Below are 17,367 nucleotides of genomic sequence, written 5' to 3'. Positions count from 1 at the left end.
AACCGAGGCCCCGTCTGCCCCCTCGGGTGGATGTAAAAGGTCCCATGGCACTGCTTCGAAGAAGAGCAGGGGAGTTATCCCCGGTGTCCTGGCCAATATTTATCTCTCAATCAACGTAACAAAATACAGATTATCTGGTCATTATCATATTGCTGTTTGTGGGAGCTTGCTGTGCGCAAATTGGCTGCCGCTGTTCCCACATTACAACAGTGACTACACTCCAAAAGTACTTCATTGGGACATCTGATGGACGTGGAAGGCGCTGTATAAATACACAATTCCCCCCTCCCCCTCCATTTTCAATTCGCAATTCCCCTTTTAGGCAAGAGAATCGCCCTCCCCCACCCTAATCTCTGGACTATAATGTAGAAAGGTGGCTACACTGTGCCCGTGGTTTATAAATAATCTCTCTCTTGTGCCAACAAGCAGAGGCATGAGACAGAAGCCTGACGCTTCTCCGAAAGAGGGAAAGTCAGACTGGGCCAGTCGCTCACACCTCCATGTGGCCAGCTGAAGAATTGCAATGATTATTCGAAGCCTGGAAAGACTCCGCCCCTATGACCCCATGACAGATGCATGGCCGGAGGACAAAATAACAAGCGTGTTGGCAACTCGAGCAGCTGAAGTAGAGAGGGTACAGAGGAGATTTACGAGGATGTTGCCAGCACTGGAGAATTTTAGCTATGAGGAAAGATTGGATAGACTGGGGTTGTTTTCTTTGGAACAGAGGAGGCTGAGGGGAGACCTAATTGAGGTGTATAAAATTACGAGGGGCCCAGATAGGGCGGATCGATTTCCCTTAGCCGAGGGGTCAACAACCAGGGGGGCACAGATTTAAAATAATTGGTGGAAGGATTAGAGGGGATTTGAGTGCCCCCTCTCCAGCCCCAGACCATCCTCGGTGCCCCGTCTCCACGCCCAGCACCCCACGCATGTCTTCCCATTTCCCCCCTCCCCCCGGGCACTGCGTGTCTTCCCAACCACTTTAAAGCTTTGTTATCATGAGCCAAAGAAAAACATTGGCTCATTCTCAGAATGAAAAACCTTTTTCCATTTGATATTCCGGAAGGAAGATGGACCCAGGGGATGACGTGTGGCAATTCGAACATCAATATCTCAAGTCTGGGTTACATCATTCTTAAAAAAAATCAATGGAAGCGTTCTTGAGGTATTTACAGGCAATGCGGTTTTCAAGATGGCTGCCGAGGGCAGGATGTCATCATAATCGGGAGGCGATCAGAGATTGCCAGCAAATAAGTCAGCATTAAAATTGTTTTAAAAGTTAAGAGATACATTGCTAATGGATTAATAACTTGAATACTTCTAGACTAACTTTAATAAATAACAGTTTAGTCATTATTTACAGCTGTTTAATTCCTCGTCCGATACAAATGTTTTCTCGTTTAAAAAAAAAAACATTTTGGTTTGTAGGAGTGTGTGGGAGATGCCTGATTAACCTGGCGCTATAATTCTCCTCCCGACAGTTAGTCTGCAAAAACAGCGCAATGGAATTCGAGTCTTGTGTTTGTGATGATTATGTCGCAACAGGAAAATGGTGTGATTCTGACACTGGAGGCCTTTTTATCTGAGTTCCACCTGTTAGATTCCCATGGACTAAAATTAGGCCGAGCTGTTTCAAGATGAATCCCGTTGAAGGCAATAAATGCTCGTGCTTTATGATCCATAACCATGCAAGACCAAACAAGTGGTGAATATTCCGCTCACTGCAGGATGAAACCTTTCACACAATAAGAAGCATGGGTGCTATTTGCATACCTATTCCCTCCCACTTGTTAGGAAGAAAGACTTGCATTTATATAGCGTCTTTCACGACCACCGAACGTCTCAAAGTGCTTTACAGCCAATGAAGTACTTTTGGAGTTTCGTCACAGTTGTATTGTGGGAAACACTGCAGCCAGTTTGCGCACAGCAAGCTCCCACAAACAGAAATGTGATTATTATGTCTGTGATGTACCTATGAATGACTCCACGAGGAAATGTGTTGTACTCAAACTGTAGTGACCGTGGTCCTTTATTCGTAACTCCGGAGTGAGGCAGCTGCATGGTGGCTCCCCTTTTATACAGCCCCTGCCACCAGGGCAGGAAACCCCGGTCTCCACCAGTTGCACCCTCTAGTGGTGCCAGCATGTGTATATACACAGTGTGGACCTTATTAGTACGTCAGGTAACAAGTCTCCATCTTATGCAACTATACAGTGACGACACAGAGAGTATATCTATAGTCTGCACATATAACAGTGATAATGACCAGATAATCTGTTTTTGTTATGATGATTGAGGGATAAATATTGGCCAGGACACTGGGGCGAACGCCCCTGCTCCTCTTCGAAACAGTGCCATGAGATCTTTTACGCCCACCTGAGAGAGCAGACAGGGCCTCGGTTTAACGTCTCATCTGAAAGATGGCACCTCCGACAGTGCGGCACTCCCTCAGCACTGCCCTGGAGTGTCGGCCTAGATTTATGTGCTCCAGTCCTTGGTGTGGGACTTGAACCCACAACCTTCTGACTCCGAGGCGGATGTGCTGCTCACTGATCCACGGCTGACACTCCATAGAAATCCATATTTGTAATGGTTGTGGACAGTTGCTAATAACACACTGTTTTATTTCAGAAAATATATCGGCTTCACAGTAGCCTCACAATCTGTTGCAAAGTGTCAGCCGGGGCTCAGTGACTAGCAGCCTCTTGCCTCTGAGTCAGAAGGTGGTGTGTTCAAATCTCACTCCAGGAAATAAGCACATAATCTCGACTGGCCGTCCCAGTGCAGTGCTGAGGGAGCTCTCACACTTTGGATGAGACATTACACTGCGATCTTGGTTCAGTGATTCAACTGAACCAGGATGCTGACGATGAAATGCACGGTTCAAAGAAGAGCAGGTAGTTCACCCGATGTCCTGGCCAACACTCGCAGCACTTGAGCTCAGCACTCTGTGCAGTATAACTTCAGCTCTGTGCGGGACCCGTTTCAAGAAATGTTTTTCTTTTCATGTTCTAACAACGATTGTGTTTTCTGTCGTTTGATTTGCTACACATCACATAAGAATATAAGAAATAGGAGCAGGATTCGGCCCCTGGAGCCTGCTCCGCCATTCACTAAGGTCACGGCTGATCTGATCTTGCGCTCAACTCCATTTCCCCGCCCGCTCACCATAACCCTTCACTCCCTTATCGTTCGGAAATCTCAAGGAAGCTCGAGTAAAAGCATCAGAGCAGTATTATATCATAAATAATACAGTGGTGTACAGAGTCCGATGAATAACAGTCTAGAACCTTACAAAGTTAAAGGAGTTTGGAGATGGTGCAGTAGATGAAGTGGTTAATTCAACAAATGATTTTGAAAAAAATCACTTGAGCACTTTATAGACTCACCGCAATATCCTTTTAATGTTTTTTTTCCCCCTTCCCCGTAGTCTCTGACATTTGACCTCCCTGTGCTCTCTGACATTTGACCTCCCCATGCACTCTGAAATTTGACCTCCTCATGCTGTTTGGCACATCCCCTCCCCATTTGCTCGAACACCACAAAAGACCCTACTGTATAACTCGGGTGTTGAATGTGCTTCGCACTTCACAAGAAAGAGACCTGGGGGAAGGTTTTCCGCATGCCTCGTGTAGCAAAAATTATTCTTCATAAACATGTTTACCACTTTGTTGCTTATAACTCACTGAAAACAAATCCCTCCCCAATGGAAGAGCGATGAGTACCACAGCATTAAAACAAGGCAACGTTCATTCTCCAACAGATGCATCACCTTTTTATACTTTTCTTTTTAACATTAATTGCGTTCATCGCTCTCTGACCAATCTGTAAACCAGATTGCACTGCAGGCGGAGTAGAGTGAAAACATTTACTCGTACACATTGGTGGCTGTACATCCTGTTGTATTCCTATTCGATGACATCATGGGCATAATCGCACGTCAAAAATCTATAACCTGGCTCAACTCAGTAGCCAGTTCTCCAACTCTCATGGATTAAGGCTCACAATGAATATTCCAGCAAAGAAAGAACTTGTATTTATTTAACTCATTGCACAACCTCAGGCCGTCCCAAATGAAGTACTTTTGGAGTGTAGTCACTGTTTTAACGTGGGAAACGCGGCAACCAATTTGCGCACAGCACGCTCCCACAAACAGCAATATGATAATGACCAGTTAATCTGTTTCTGATGTTGGTTTGAGGGATAACTATTGGCCAGGACACCAGGGAGAACTCTCCTGCTCTTCAAAGTAGTGCAATGGAATCTTTTACGCCCACCTGAGAGAGCAGACGGGGCCTCGGTTTAACGTCTCATCCGAAAGGCAGCACCTCCGACAGTGCAGCACTCCCTCAGCACTGCACTGGGAGTGTCAGCCTCGATTTTTGTGCTCAAGTCTCTGGACCCACAACCTTCTGCCTCCGAGGCGAGCGTGCTACCCACTGAGCCACGGTTGACACCATATTCAGACATCGCTGATGGATCAGAGCACCTTAATAATGGCCACTCACACTTGTTTAACGCAGCAAAAACGATACAGGATGCTTCACGGATAGGCGGCAGTTGTGACCCTGATTGTCATAGGGTGTCATGGGTGGGAAAGAAGCCAAACTGAAAGGATTTGATTGGGGACAGGGTTGGGCACAGTCCAGAACCGTGCCAAGTTACAGGGAGTTTGGAGATGGGGCGGTAGATAACGAGCGGAGTTAAATCAACAAGCGCAGCCTTCATAGAATCATAGAAATTTACAGCGCAGAAGGCGTCCATCGTGTCTGCGCCGAGAGCTATCCAGCCTAATCCCACTTTCCAGCTCTCGGTCCGTAGCCCTGTCGGTTACGGCACTTCAGGTGCACATCCAAGTATTTTTTAAATGTGGTGAGGGTTTCTGCCTCTACCACCCTTTCAGGCCGTGAGTTCCAGACCCCCTCCACCCTCTGGATGAAAGAATCTCCCCTCTAAACCTCCTACCGTTTACTTTAAATCTATGCTCCCGGGTTATTGACCCCTCTGCTAAGGGAAACTGGCCCTTCCTGTACACTCTATCTCGGCCCCTCGTAATTATTATAAACCGCAATGCTACCACGAACTGTCTGTCCCCTCAACCGGCATAACATCGTGAAATGTTCGGCATCATTCTTAATATCATTTTACAGTCAAGTAATTATTTGAGATAATACTGCTCAGATGCTATTATTTGAGTTTCCTTGTGCTGTGTAACACATTAAATGACAGAAAACAATCGTTGTTCGAACATTTTTTTTTAATATATTTTTTTCTTGCAATGGGAAATTTTATTCCAGGCGCGTATTCCTACTCATTTTATTGATTGAAAGTTTAGGGATCAGACAGCTTTAAGTGCCTTCACCTGAGTTGAATTGTAATGTGGATCTGTATACTGCTGTGCGCACCGACATACAATCCCTCAAGTCACAGCCCTTACCCGCCTTATCCTGGCTGCAAAGCGTTATCTCGCAATGACAACTGACTAGTCACTCCTTGTTGCACAGTTACACGATAGTGATCGGAGAGAAGGAAGCTGTATCCAACGCAGCATCAATTTAGAGGCCATTTTCTTGCTACACAGAATCTGTCTGTCTATATTGGTATATCTTGCACCTCATAGCAGCCCATCACACACCGCAAAACATTGTTTTTTATTTCAAAGGGGGAAAAAAAGGCATTTCATCTGACTTGGAATCTGAAATTTACAAATAATTTTCTGACTTCATCCACACATTTCAAAGTGTTTACCTGGATTCTCATTCGAGCAGTGATCTTAAGAACGAAAGAAAGATTTGCATTTATATAGCCCCTTTCATGACCTCAGGACCTCCCAAAGCACTTTACAGCCAATGAAGTACTTTTGGAGTGTAGTCACTGTTGTAATGTGAGAAACGCAGCAGCCAATTTGCGCACAAGCAAGCTCCCACTGTTATGTATGTAACTATGTAATATTTGCCACCAGAGGGGGCGACTGTTGGAGTCCTAATGATCACCTGCACACATGTGCAGGGCCAGTATAAAAGGTTGGCTGCCATGTTGTTTAGGCTCTGGAGTTGTAATAAAGAAGACTAAGGTCACACTAAGTTTAGCTCACAGTACTCCGCCTCGTGGAGTTCTTCTATGCACAACACCCACAAACAGCGATGTGATAATGATCCAGATAATCTGTTTTTGTTATATTGATGGAGGGATAAATATTGGCCAGGACACCGGGGATAACTCCCCTGCTCTTCTTCAAAATAGTGGCCATGGGATCTTTTACTTCCACTTGAGAGAGCAGACAGGGCCTCGGTTTAACGTCTCATCCGAAAGACAGCACCTCCGACAGTGCAGCACTCCCTCGGCACTGCACTGGAGTGTTGGCCTAGATTTATGTGCTCAAGTCCCTGGAGTGGGACTTCAACCCACAACCTTCTAACTCAGAGCCACAGCGGACATGGTCAAAATGATTAACCAGATTAGTGAATAACTGGCACAGCCCTGGCAGAAGATGTGCGAGACCTTTTTGGGTTTTACGAGATAATCTGTGGCAGTCCAAGTAAATGTAACTGTTTGTAAATTCTGAAGATAACTTAAGAGGTCAGTCGTGTTTTGAGACTGCAAGTTACTATCTAAAGTGTTAGAAGACACAGATTTCTTTGATATTCATTCACGGGATGTGAGCGGCAGTGTTATGTTTGCGGTACGACATCACAAACACACGTGCTGTAAGATGGCTGATAACATCATGAAGCCCAGTCAGGTGACTCCCTCTTTATTGTTGTAAACAGCAATGGCTGCAATGCCACAGTAGTCCACTGGCTGGAGCTATATATATTACAGTCGCTGGCAAGGCCAGCATTTATTGCCCATCCATAATTGCCTGTGGTGTTTCTTGTAGCAGTTTGCTACAACTGAATGGCTCGCTTGGCCATTTAAGGGCAGTTAAGAGTAGCGTTGCTGTGGGTCTGGAGTCACACATAGGCCAAACCGGGTAAGGGCAGCAGATTTCCTTCTCTCTAATTTTTACGGCAATCCGGTAGTTTCCAGTCACCATTACTGACGTGAGTTTTTTTGAAGATTTATTTAATTACATTTATCTTCCCGCTCCCTTGACGAACCAGCAATGCGCATGCGCAGAACGCATCCGCCTCATTGGTGGCAGTCACTCTCTTTTATGATGTGCAGAAATCTCCAAACTAATTTGCTTCCTGTGGCCTAGTCCACGAATTGGGGGACACTCTGTTTCACAGCAATACGGGTGTCATCGACCAAATGTCACAGAAGGTATGCGTGCCACTTACAGGAAATATGCTTGACTTTCTATCTCTAGAATATATTTTAAAAGTCTCGCATATAGCATCCACTTGTGTCGCGCTTACAACCTGTAACACTGCCCATCGCATTTTCTGCATCGGTTTTACAGTTTGGCAATACTTCTTCAATTTAAAAACACACTCCTCACATCTGTGAAATATTTGCCAGGCAATCACATGATTTGAATAACATTTGCCTGGGGCAGTGCATTAATTTAGAGTTTGCAGTTCTCGTGCATAGCGCGACAAAATAAACACAGGGAAGCAGAGGTGCCTGTTTGCATTATGGGCAGGCATATTTGCATCGTGAAATTGAGGACAAAGAATATACACACAATTTTTTCATTCCTGGGATGTCGGAGTTGCTAGCAAAGCCAGCATTTATTGCCCTTGAGAAGGTGGTGGTGAGCCGCCGCCTTAAACCGCTGCAGTCCGTGTGGTGAAGGTGCTCCCACAGTGCTGTTAGGGAGGGAGTTCCAGGATGTTGACCCAGCAATGATGAAGGAAAGGCCGATATATTTCCAAGTGTGGATGGTGTGTGACTTGGAGGGGAACTTGGAGGTGTTGGTGCTCCCATACACCTGCTGCCCTTTTCCTTCTAGGTGGTAGAGGTCGCGGGTTTGAGAGGCGCTGTCGAAGAAGCCTTGGCGAGTTGCTGCAGTGCATCTTGTAGATGGTACACACTGCAGCCACGGTGCGCCGGTGGTAGAGGGAGTGAATGTTGAAGGTGGTGGATGGGGGGCCAGTCAAGTGGGCTGCTTTGTCCTGGATGGTGTTGAGCTTCTTGAGTGTTGTTGGAGCCGCACTCATCCAGTGTTCCATCACACTCCTGACTTGTGCCTTGTAGATGGTGGAAAGGCTTTGGGACGTCTCACCCCATTGTTTTGAACTAGATACTTACATGAGGGAGAAAGGAATTAAAGGTTCTGCTGATAGGGTGAGGTGAAGAGGGGTGGGAGGAGGCTCTTGTGGAGCATAAACACCGGTACGGACCTGTTGGGCCGAATAGCCTGTTTCTGTACCATAATTTGAGAGTGCTTCGTCATTCAGCTTTCAAATGCCACGACACAACGACCTAGAGATCAACTCGTACTGACGACATTTTTCTTGTATTGATCTTACACTTTGCTAAATTTCAGTCTTGGGGGAAACATACTCTGCTGGTTGTCGATGTTCACGTACACCTTCTGTAACGTCAATACCAAAGCAAAATAGTGCGGATGCTGGAAATCTGAAATAAAAACAGAAAATGCCGGAAATACTCCGCGTCTGTGGAGAGAGAAACCCGAGTTAAGTTTTCAGGTCGATGACCCTTTGTCAGAACTGGCGAATGTTTGAGCTGTAACAGATTGTTAAGGAAGTGCAGGGGGAGGGGAGGGAAAGGACAAAAGGGAAGGTCTGTGATAGGGTGGAAGGCAGGAGAGATTAGAGACAAAAGGGATGATGGGCCAAATTAAAATGGTAATGGGACAAGTTAAGAAACAAAAAGTGAGTCGAGATAGGGTGTGAATATTAATATGGAACCAGTCCTGGCCTTTTTTTTAAAAAAAAACAGATTGTACAATATTTTCATTTGCCTAGTTTCTGAAGCTACAATCCAAATGAGGGAATAATGAATGGATCACCCAGACCCGACCGCAACTATCCTAGTTTTCACTTGAGGTGAACTCCATCTAAAACGTCCAATATAACCGTAGATATATGTAAAACAGTGGAACGGAAGAGGTAAATGTGAAATACTAGGTTAAACTAACTTGTCACAGTTAGTTAGTAAAATGTAAATTTAGACAGATATCCAGGAATTCTTACAAATGGTGGTCAGTGCTCAGAATGGACAGCTCCATGCTGAAATGGGGGAATTCTTGGGTCGTTCGGGATAGATGTAGTAAGATGAGCTGAATAGCCTTCCTCAGCCTTGTGCATCTTGCGGTTTGGAGTTGGTCATTGAGTTACAAGTAAGTATTCTAGCCAAAGAGACCTTGTGGTGTTGTATGTGAACAACATTGGAATCAGAGAATGGTTACAGCACAGAAGGCCAGCTCTCTGCAAGAGCACTTCAGCCAGTCCTACTCCCCTGCCCTTTCCCCGTAGCCCTGCAAATCTTTTTCCTTCGGGTACTGTATCCAATTCCCTTTGGAAAGCTACGATCGAGTCTGCCTCCACCATCCTTTCAGGCAGCGTATTGCAGATCCGAACCACTCGCTGCGTAAACACGTTTTTCCAATGTGGAAAGAGTAAATAGATTCTCATTTACTGGAGGTTTTACGGTGATGTGACAGCCAGATCCTGCATTGCTATTCCTTCACCACTGATCGAATGATATATCCACCGAAGCATAATCGTTGAAGTACTTCACGCTGAATGTTCAGTCTGGCATACATTACCTAACGCAAATAAAAGCTCGACTTGCCATATTTTGGACACGATGTAATATTATTACTTGGGCTTGAGTTCTTCCATCCCTGTCGCAATATTTTTTTCAATCTATATTTGGTATAAAATGTTATTTTTAAAAATGTTGTAATTGTAAAGATCAAAATCTGTTGTTCAAATCGGGGTGGGAGAAACCATGTTAAGAGACAATTATGATTATTGGGGGGTGAGGTTTAAAAATAATTGTGGGGAAAAAAAGTGTTAAAAGGTGTCTTGATTAACTTACCATCTTGTACGTTCATCATTGAAGCCCCAGGGATATTATCGGGGCAAAATGCCATCCCAGATGTGGTTAGTTTACCCTGCAACGCTGAGACTTCTAAAATAGCAATGGCATTATCGCAAATATTGCTGAATCCATTTCAAAGGATTTCTGTATTCAGTGTGGGTTACATTTATATTTATTTACAATGTAACCGCTGGTCTTTAATCTCTTTAAGCCTTACAGACATGCACTCCGGCAGAAAAAGAAGTAGAGCACATTTTTGTTTACAGAAGCCATCTACTGGAAGAATCACGTTAATGGGTATTGGGTTTTATGGACTAGACGGGAGGTAATGACCGGTTTGCTTTCGAAATACATAGAGAGTGAGGGAATGTTTCCCAACCCCCTCACGAGTGTATGAGCTACTTATTAACTGTTTCATGCCTGAAAAGGTTAGGAGTTTTGCCAATGAAGCCCTTCTTAGTCTGTAGTGCAACCATCCTCAGGATCTGCATGGAGTTGAGGTCGAAGATCAGCCATGATCTCATTGAATCATTCTTCTCCTAGGGTCGTGAATCTTTGGAATTCTCTACGCTAGAGAGCTGTGGAGGCTGGGTCATTGAATATATTTAAGTTGGAGATAGACAGATTTTTGAAATATAAGGAAATAAAGGGTTATGGGGAGCGGGCAGGGAAGTGTAGCTGAGTCCATGATCAGATTAGCCATGATCTTATTGAATGGCGGAGCAGGCTCGAGGGATCAACCGGCCGACTCCTGCTCCTATTTCTTATGTTCTTATGACTGGCGGAGCAGACTCAAGGGGCTGTATGGCCTACTCCTGCCTCTAATACTTGCCGCCTTATGACGCGTTCAGCATTTGAAGTTCAAGTGGGTTAATGGAGCGATAGGGAGAAACGGATTAGTTGTAGGGTTTAGTTACTTGGTTTTCTTGTTATGAAGCTATGTTTTATTTGGTTTTCTCCTCCCCCCTCTTTCCTTCCCCTTGCACACCCTTCCCTGTTTCTCAGGGTGAGCACAGGTAACCTGTTCTCACGCTTTGCAGGGCGGGGGTCATCGATCTTAAGCCAATAAGTGTTTCAATGCAGTACCATTAACCGGTTTTGTTTCCTGCTGCTTTTTAGTCTACCTTTCCCCTACCCTGTCATTCCCCCTCAGAATCTTTGAGTGAGATATCTAATGACTCCTAATGGTAAATGTGTGTGTCTGTGTCTGTGTGAATGAATTTTGGGCAAGGGTGCAAGCTGCCTTTTATTGTGATGCTCCACCCAGTTGAATAGTCTAAGGACATCCCTGTCTAGGCTAATATGAGAATATTGGCTGGTTAGGTGAGGGCACCTGATGTCTGGGCCACCATATCCTAACATGAACACAGTGAGCAAAGGAGGGGAGAGAATTGCGTGGGAGAGCGAGGAAATGAATACTTACTGATTACAGGGGGGGGGTTTTTTGCATTGAAAAGGAAGTTCTCTCGTTGAGTGGATCTACTCAGTACCATGTTCCTTTACTAACACTACACAGGAACAACTCTTGTGACCATCACAGTGCGAAGAGTATTTGTAACTGTTTCTTCCCAAACATGGTGTCCATACTTTAGTTTTGTTCTCTGGATGTTCACAGTGCTGATAAGGTCAAAGTTCTTGCCCGTCCCTATGGTTTGAGGAAGTGGCGGGCCTGCTCCTTTAATCGCTGTAGTGTTTATGGTGATGGCAGTGACCTGAGTCATTCGCTCGTCCCCCTCGGAGAGCATTAAGAGTCAACTATGGAGTGTGAGACTGGACGTGTGTGTGTGTGTGTGCGCAGGGAAGACTAGATAGGGTTGACAATTTCCCTTCTGTAAAGGCATTCGTGAACCAGTTGGGTTTATTATGACAATCCTGCGGTTTGCATTTTTTCTGGTGCCTGCCCAATTGACCAGATTTACTGAATTCAATTTCACGACTAGGATTTGAACTCACGACTTAGGGCATGCTAGTTTAGTCCCATAATCCAGTGAACACTGCTGTGCCCGGCATATGTCCAAACCAGCTCGGGTACGGAGAGAGTAATTTTCGGAGGGCTTTGAAATGATGAACTATGACCTGCCATTGCCATGCATGTTGCGGTAAAACCGATACTCCATCTTTGTTTCTGCAAATCTTTCCCACTTGACCGATTTGCAGAACATGCCTGGAGCATCCATTTTCACTGTTGACATTAACCGTGCGTGCAGATATAGATTACTCTCATGCGGCTATAATGTAACCAACAATTCACAGCGGGATACATTTGAAAAAAAATTTGCATTCCTCACTAAATGTGTTCTATTTTATTTTTGACCTGCAGATCACCAGAAGCTGGAACGCGAAGCAAGAATCTGTCGGCTGCTGAAGCATCCCAACATCGGTAGGTCATTCCGAAAAGACGCACAGTGCTCTGTTCCCAGTTAATGGTGAGGAGCTGCTCGACCTGATTGTGCCTCGGGTGGACTAGCTCCCCCAAAGGACACACGGGATTCTCACCGCGTAAGGGGGGGCGCGGGGGAGGGGAGTACCTGTATTGTATTTGCTTCCTGGGTTCTTTGCTTAATAGCAATGTGTTGCTACGAATTCTTAAGAACTAGTTGGTTTATTAACACAGGTTTAACAATCGCACGACACATTACCAGTTCATCCACCAGGCTCACAACCGCATACCTCACCGTGAATCCCTCGAACCCAACTGGCTGGGGTTTTATTGAGTCTTGTGAACATCACATGGCTCCGATTGGGGTGGAGTGTAGAATATTTCGGTGCAAGGGGTGTCGCAGTTGTGTGGGGCGGACTGGTTGGGCTGGGTGCTCTTTACCTTTCCGCCATTGTTCATTGTTCATAGGTTTATATGTAACCTTCAGGGCTGCTGACCGAGGGCCGTGCGGCTCTTTGTCGGTCGGCACGGACAGGATGGGCCGAAATGGCCGCCTCCTGCGCTGTAAATTTGTATGTTTCTATCACGTGACTGTCTGAGCCACTCACAATGCAACAGCTCTACAACTATTTTAGTCAACTCGGTCATGCACCTGATCGTCTCAGGCGGTCTCCATCCAGACCTGGCTCGGCTTAGCTTCTAAGATCAATAAAGATTGGGTGTTTTCAGACTAGTACAGCTGTAAAGCCAAGAGATGCAATTGTAAGAACTGAAAACAACCAAAGTCATCAAAGGATCACTTTATCCTCAAGTAGAAAGTAGGAGAAACCTGCGAGCATACTCTCAGGTGCTTACATTACAGTGTCAATAATCCACGCTTTGGAACCATCCACGGAGGGAGGGGGCTTCAAATCTCCCCATTTCCCATTTGGCCAGTCCACCACAGCTTGGCCTTATTCTGGATGACACGGTGTGTGGATCATGTTCCTATCTTTTCCCTACCCCGGCCCCACACACAGCCAATAAACACTTGGAACCAGAGCCAGCTAAATAGCAGTGGAAGGTTTTGTCACAATTGTTCGGCCGATTCGAAAGCCTGACATGGTGCTACAGTATTTATCATTATATCCTCCTCTATGTTTGGGGCGTGGAATGCTTCAAGAAGCTATTTGCTGCGTGCAATAGATTGAGAGATTTTATGTGTGGGTTAGATTCATGCTGATATACATTTGTCATATGTTACTAAAACACTTTGATGACAAACCCCAAGAGAATTTTATTTGTTGGTTGTGCAGTATCACATATTACAATCTAGAAATTACTGTTTGCAATATTGGTATATGAACACTTAACATGTTTGATGACATCCTTCGATGCTTTTTTTTTATTAATGGAGGTTTAGTCTCTGTTACAAACATGTTCAGGGTCCGCTTGGGTGATTGGAGGACCTCCAAAGATCATGGATTCAAGCCCCATTCCAGAGACCTGAGTGCATGTTCTAAGCAGGCACTTCAGTGCAATGCTGAGGGAGTGCTGCATTGTCAGAGGTGCCGTCTGCTTGTTCAGGTGGACGTGACAGATCCCATGGCACTCTCGGCCAACATTCAGCCCACATCCAACATCACCAAACGCAGGTTAACGGGATACTCCGCTCAGCCGCTGTTTTTGGAACCTTGTATTGCCCACGTTGGCTGTTGTGTTTGGCAATGTAGCGGCGATGGCACTTCAAAAGTAATTTGCTCGCTTACAAAGAGCTTTTGGGTTGTCCTGAGGGCATGAAAGGTATTTCATAAAGGCAAGTGTCTGTGTTTATCCCCGGTGTCCTGGCCAATATTTCTCCCTCAATCAACAGCACTAAGACATATTATCTGACACATTGCTGTGTGTGAGAGCTTGCTATGCGCAAATTGGTTGCCTCGTTTCCCACATTACAAAAGTGACTACACTCCAAAAGCGCTTTGGGACATCCGGTGGTTGTGAAAGGTGCTATATAAATGCAAGTATATATTTTTTCTTTTTGTTGCCACCTTACTTCGTCTCACCCTATCAGCATATCCTTCTATTCCTTTCTCCCTCATGTGCCTTATCCAGCTTGCCCTTAAAGGCATCTACGCTGTGTGCCGCAAATTGGGCTGCAGTGTGTGGTCCAGGCTATCAACGTCCCACGTTTGATCCTGGTCTGTACTTGAGTTAGCTGCCCTCAGCTAGGGCGGTAATGTTGTTGTACTTGTCCCTAGTGCCACCTGGGCAAGAGAAGGGGGCAATTCATCCATGGTGACTACTCTTGATCGCCACCCAGTGGTTCCTGTGCAAGGTGTCTTGGGACCGGGCCAGGATTGGGCTGGATTGTAATGGCCCCTCCCCCTCCCCCCTCCACGGTTGTCTGGGCAACTGATACCCAACATCTGGGCCATTTGAGTCTGTTCCAGAGGACCGCTGCCGCCAATGGAATTATACCAATGTAGGGGCCTCAGCCTTCGGGAGAGGAGAGGAGGAGACCAGGGGTAAATGTAGCTTTACTGCCCCTTCAGACATGCTTTCTTGGCCAATGTGAATTTGAAACCACTCTGATTTATCGCCGTTTTAAATCCCAGCAAAGGCAATATGTCAAGAAGGCGAAATTGCAGCTCTCTCATGCACCCACACGCCAGAGGCAAGGAGAGGGCAGCGTATTGCGATTATGTTGTGAAATGTTAAATCTGTGACAAATCTTGGCAGTTTCCTTCAGTATTTTTAATGCGGTGCCAACCTGTAGCAGTTTGACATCCCGTGGGAATCATGGAAGATTGCTTTTCTTTATCCGACCCTCCCCTGTGTTAATAAATCAGGGGGCAGTCAAATTCACAGCGGCCAAGAAAGGAATCGGGGGTGGTGTTTTCCTGAATATAAAGTGCCCATTCTGCTCCCTCCATATTAATGATCCCGCCAGTATGAATAATCTTTTTGGCCTCTTCCAACTTGGATGTCCCTCTTTGAAGTCCTGCAATTATTTAATCCCAATTACCCCATAAGAAATAGGAGGAGTTGGCCATACGGCCTCTCAGGCCTGCTCCGCCATTCAATACGATCATGGCTGATCTGATCTTGGCCTCAACTCCACTTCCCTGCTTGCTCCCCATAACCCTCGACTCCCTTATCGTTCAGAATTTACTGTTCTAATATATGGCAGATTCAAAACCAGCCCAGTGAGATGGGGAATGGGATTTAATTGTGTTTTTTTGAATTAATTATTGAAAATGATGTATTCACCAGCGATTTGGGTATTGGATTCTGCTTTTGATGTAGAAAACCCGCATTTGGCAGTTTACAGAGTTTGGGGTGCGGGAATGACGACGATCGCTGAACTGTAGTCGGGAGGTGGCGAGGGCTGACCGTGACCCTGGTCAAAGGGACGGGTTTAAGGAGGCATTTAAAGGTGGGGGAGGATGGGGCGGTTGTGGAGAGAGGTTTACGGAGGGGGTGCCAGAGTAGGGGTGAGATGACACGATGCCTTTTCACCAGTAGAAACATAAAAACATAGAAACATAGAAAATAGGAGCAGTAGTAGGCCATTCGGCCCTTCGAGTCTGCACCGCCATTCAATATGATCATGGCTGATCCTCTATCTCAACACCATATTCCCGCTTTTTCCCCATACCCCTTGATGCCTTTTGTGTCTCGAAATCTATCTATCCCCCTCTTAAATATACTCAGTGACTTGGCCTCCACAGCCTTCTGTGGTAGAGAATTCCACAGGTTCACCATCCTCTGAGTGAAAACATTTCTCCTCATCTCGGTCCTAAATTTCCTACCCCATATCGTGAGACTGTGACCCCATGTTCTTGATTTCCCAGCCAGGGGAAACATCCTCCCCGCATCCAGTCTATCCAACCCAGTCAGAATTTTATACGTTTCAATGGGATCTCCCTTCATTCTGCTAAACTCTAGTGATACAGGCCTATTCGATCCAATCTCTCCACATACGACAGTCCTGTCATCCCAGGAATCAGTCTGGAGAACCTTCCCTGCACTCCCTCTATGGCAAATAATGAGGCAAATGGAGGGAATTCACAGAAGGTCAGAGTCGGAGGGATGAATAGGGTTACCAACCCTCCAGGATTGACCTGGAGTCTCCAGGAATAATTGATTAATCTCCAGGGTACTGCTGTGAGCAAAATCCACGAGAAAAATCATGGGGGCATTAAAAATTGTGGGTTTTTAGCTTTCTTTGTTTATTAGTTATAAGAATATCCGACATGGGGGGAAACAAAGCTGTTTGACAGTCAACAATAATCCAATCGGGGCAACGAAGAGTCGACTCGCTTTTCACTTGGCAATGGGAAGGTGGTTGCCGCGGCTATGGATGTGTCGGGAGACCAATGGTAGGAATCTGGGGGCAGGGCGGACGGGGTCAGGAGGTTATGCAGGCGACACCTCCAGGAATATGTCCAACTAGAGTTGGCAACGCTCGGACTGAAGGGTGGGAAGAGTTGTCAAGGCTGGAGGAGGTTAGAAAGTTAGGGAGAAGCTTGGCCGAAGAGGAATTTAGAGATGTGCACGCTAAGTGCGTTGAGAGATGGGCAACCAGCCCTTGGTGCAGGACAGCTGAGTTATGAATAAGGTGGAGTTTATGGAGGGTGCAGGATGGGAGGCCAGAGAGGAAGACATGGGATAAATAAAGTTCAGAGGTGACACATGGCACTTCACTGGTAATGGAATGAAAGACAAGCGATGTTGCCGAGGTGGAGTTCAGCAGTCAAGATGATGGATAGGATTGAAATTCACAAAATAAAAGGAAGTATAATATTTTTGAAACAAAGTGCTAGCTGTTTAATTTGCAACAAATTGAACATCTGTAAAAGCTCACATCTGCTAAATTCTTCAAGATAAGAAACAAAAGCTGCCATCGGGCCCCTCGAGCCTACTCCGCCATTCAATAAGATCATGGCAAATCTTCCACCTCAACTGCACTTTCCTCCCTGATCCCCATATCCCTTGCTTGCTGCGGTATCCAAAAATCTGTCGATCTCTCTCTTGAATCTACTCAA

The 17,367-nt window shown here is 45.7% G+C and overlaps 1 protein-coding gene across 6 annotated transcripts in view; it reads left to right on the top strand.

Moving 5' to 3' along the window:
• camk2g2 (calcium/calmodulin-dependent protein kinase (CaM kinase) II gamma 2) overlaps nt 1–17,367 on the top strand; it is a 369,535-nt gene that overhangs the window by 150,197 nt on the left and 201,971 nt on the right. For all 6 annotated transcript variants that reach the window (XM_070865617.1, XM_070865616.1, XM_070865618.1 and 3 more), the window contains exon 3: nt 12,281–12,340. In XM_070865617.1, the coding sequence (XP_070721718.1) occupies nt 12,281–12,340 (60 nt within the window). The remainder of the gene's footprint in view (nt 1–12,280; nt 12,341–17,367) is intronic.

This window comes from Pristiophorus japonicus, chromosome 22, assembly GCF_044704955.1.
Source record: "Pristiophorus japonicus isolate sPriJap1 chromosome 22, sPriJap1.hap1, whole genome shotgun sequence".
Lineage (NCBI taxonomy): Eukaryota > Metazoa > Chordata > Chondrichthyes > Pristiophoridae > Pristiophorus > Pristiophorus japonicus.
This window is presented reverse-complemented; position numbering and strand designations above follow the sequence as displayed.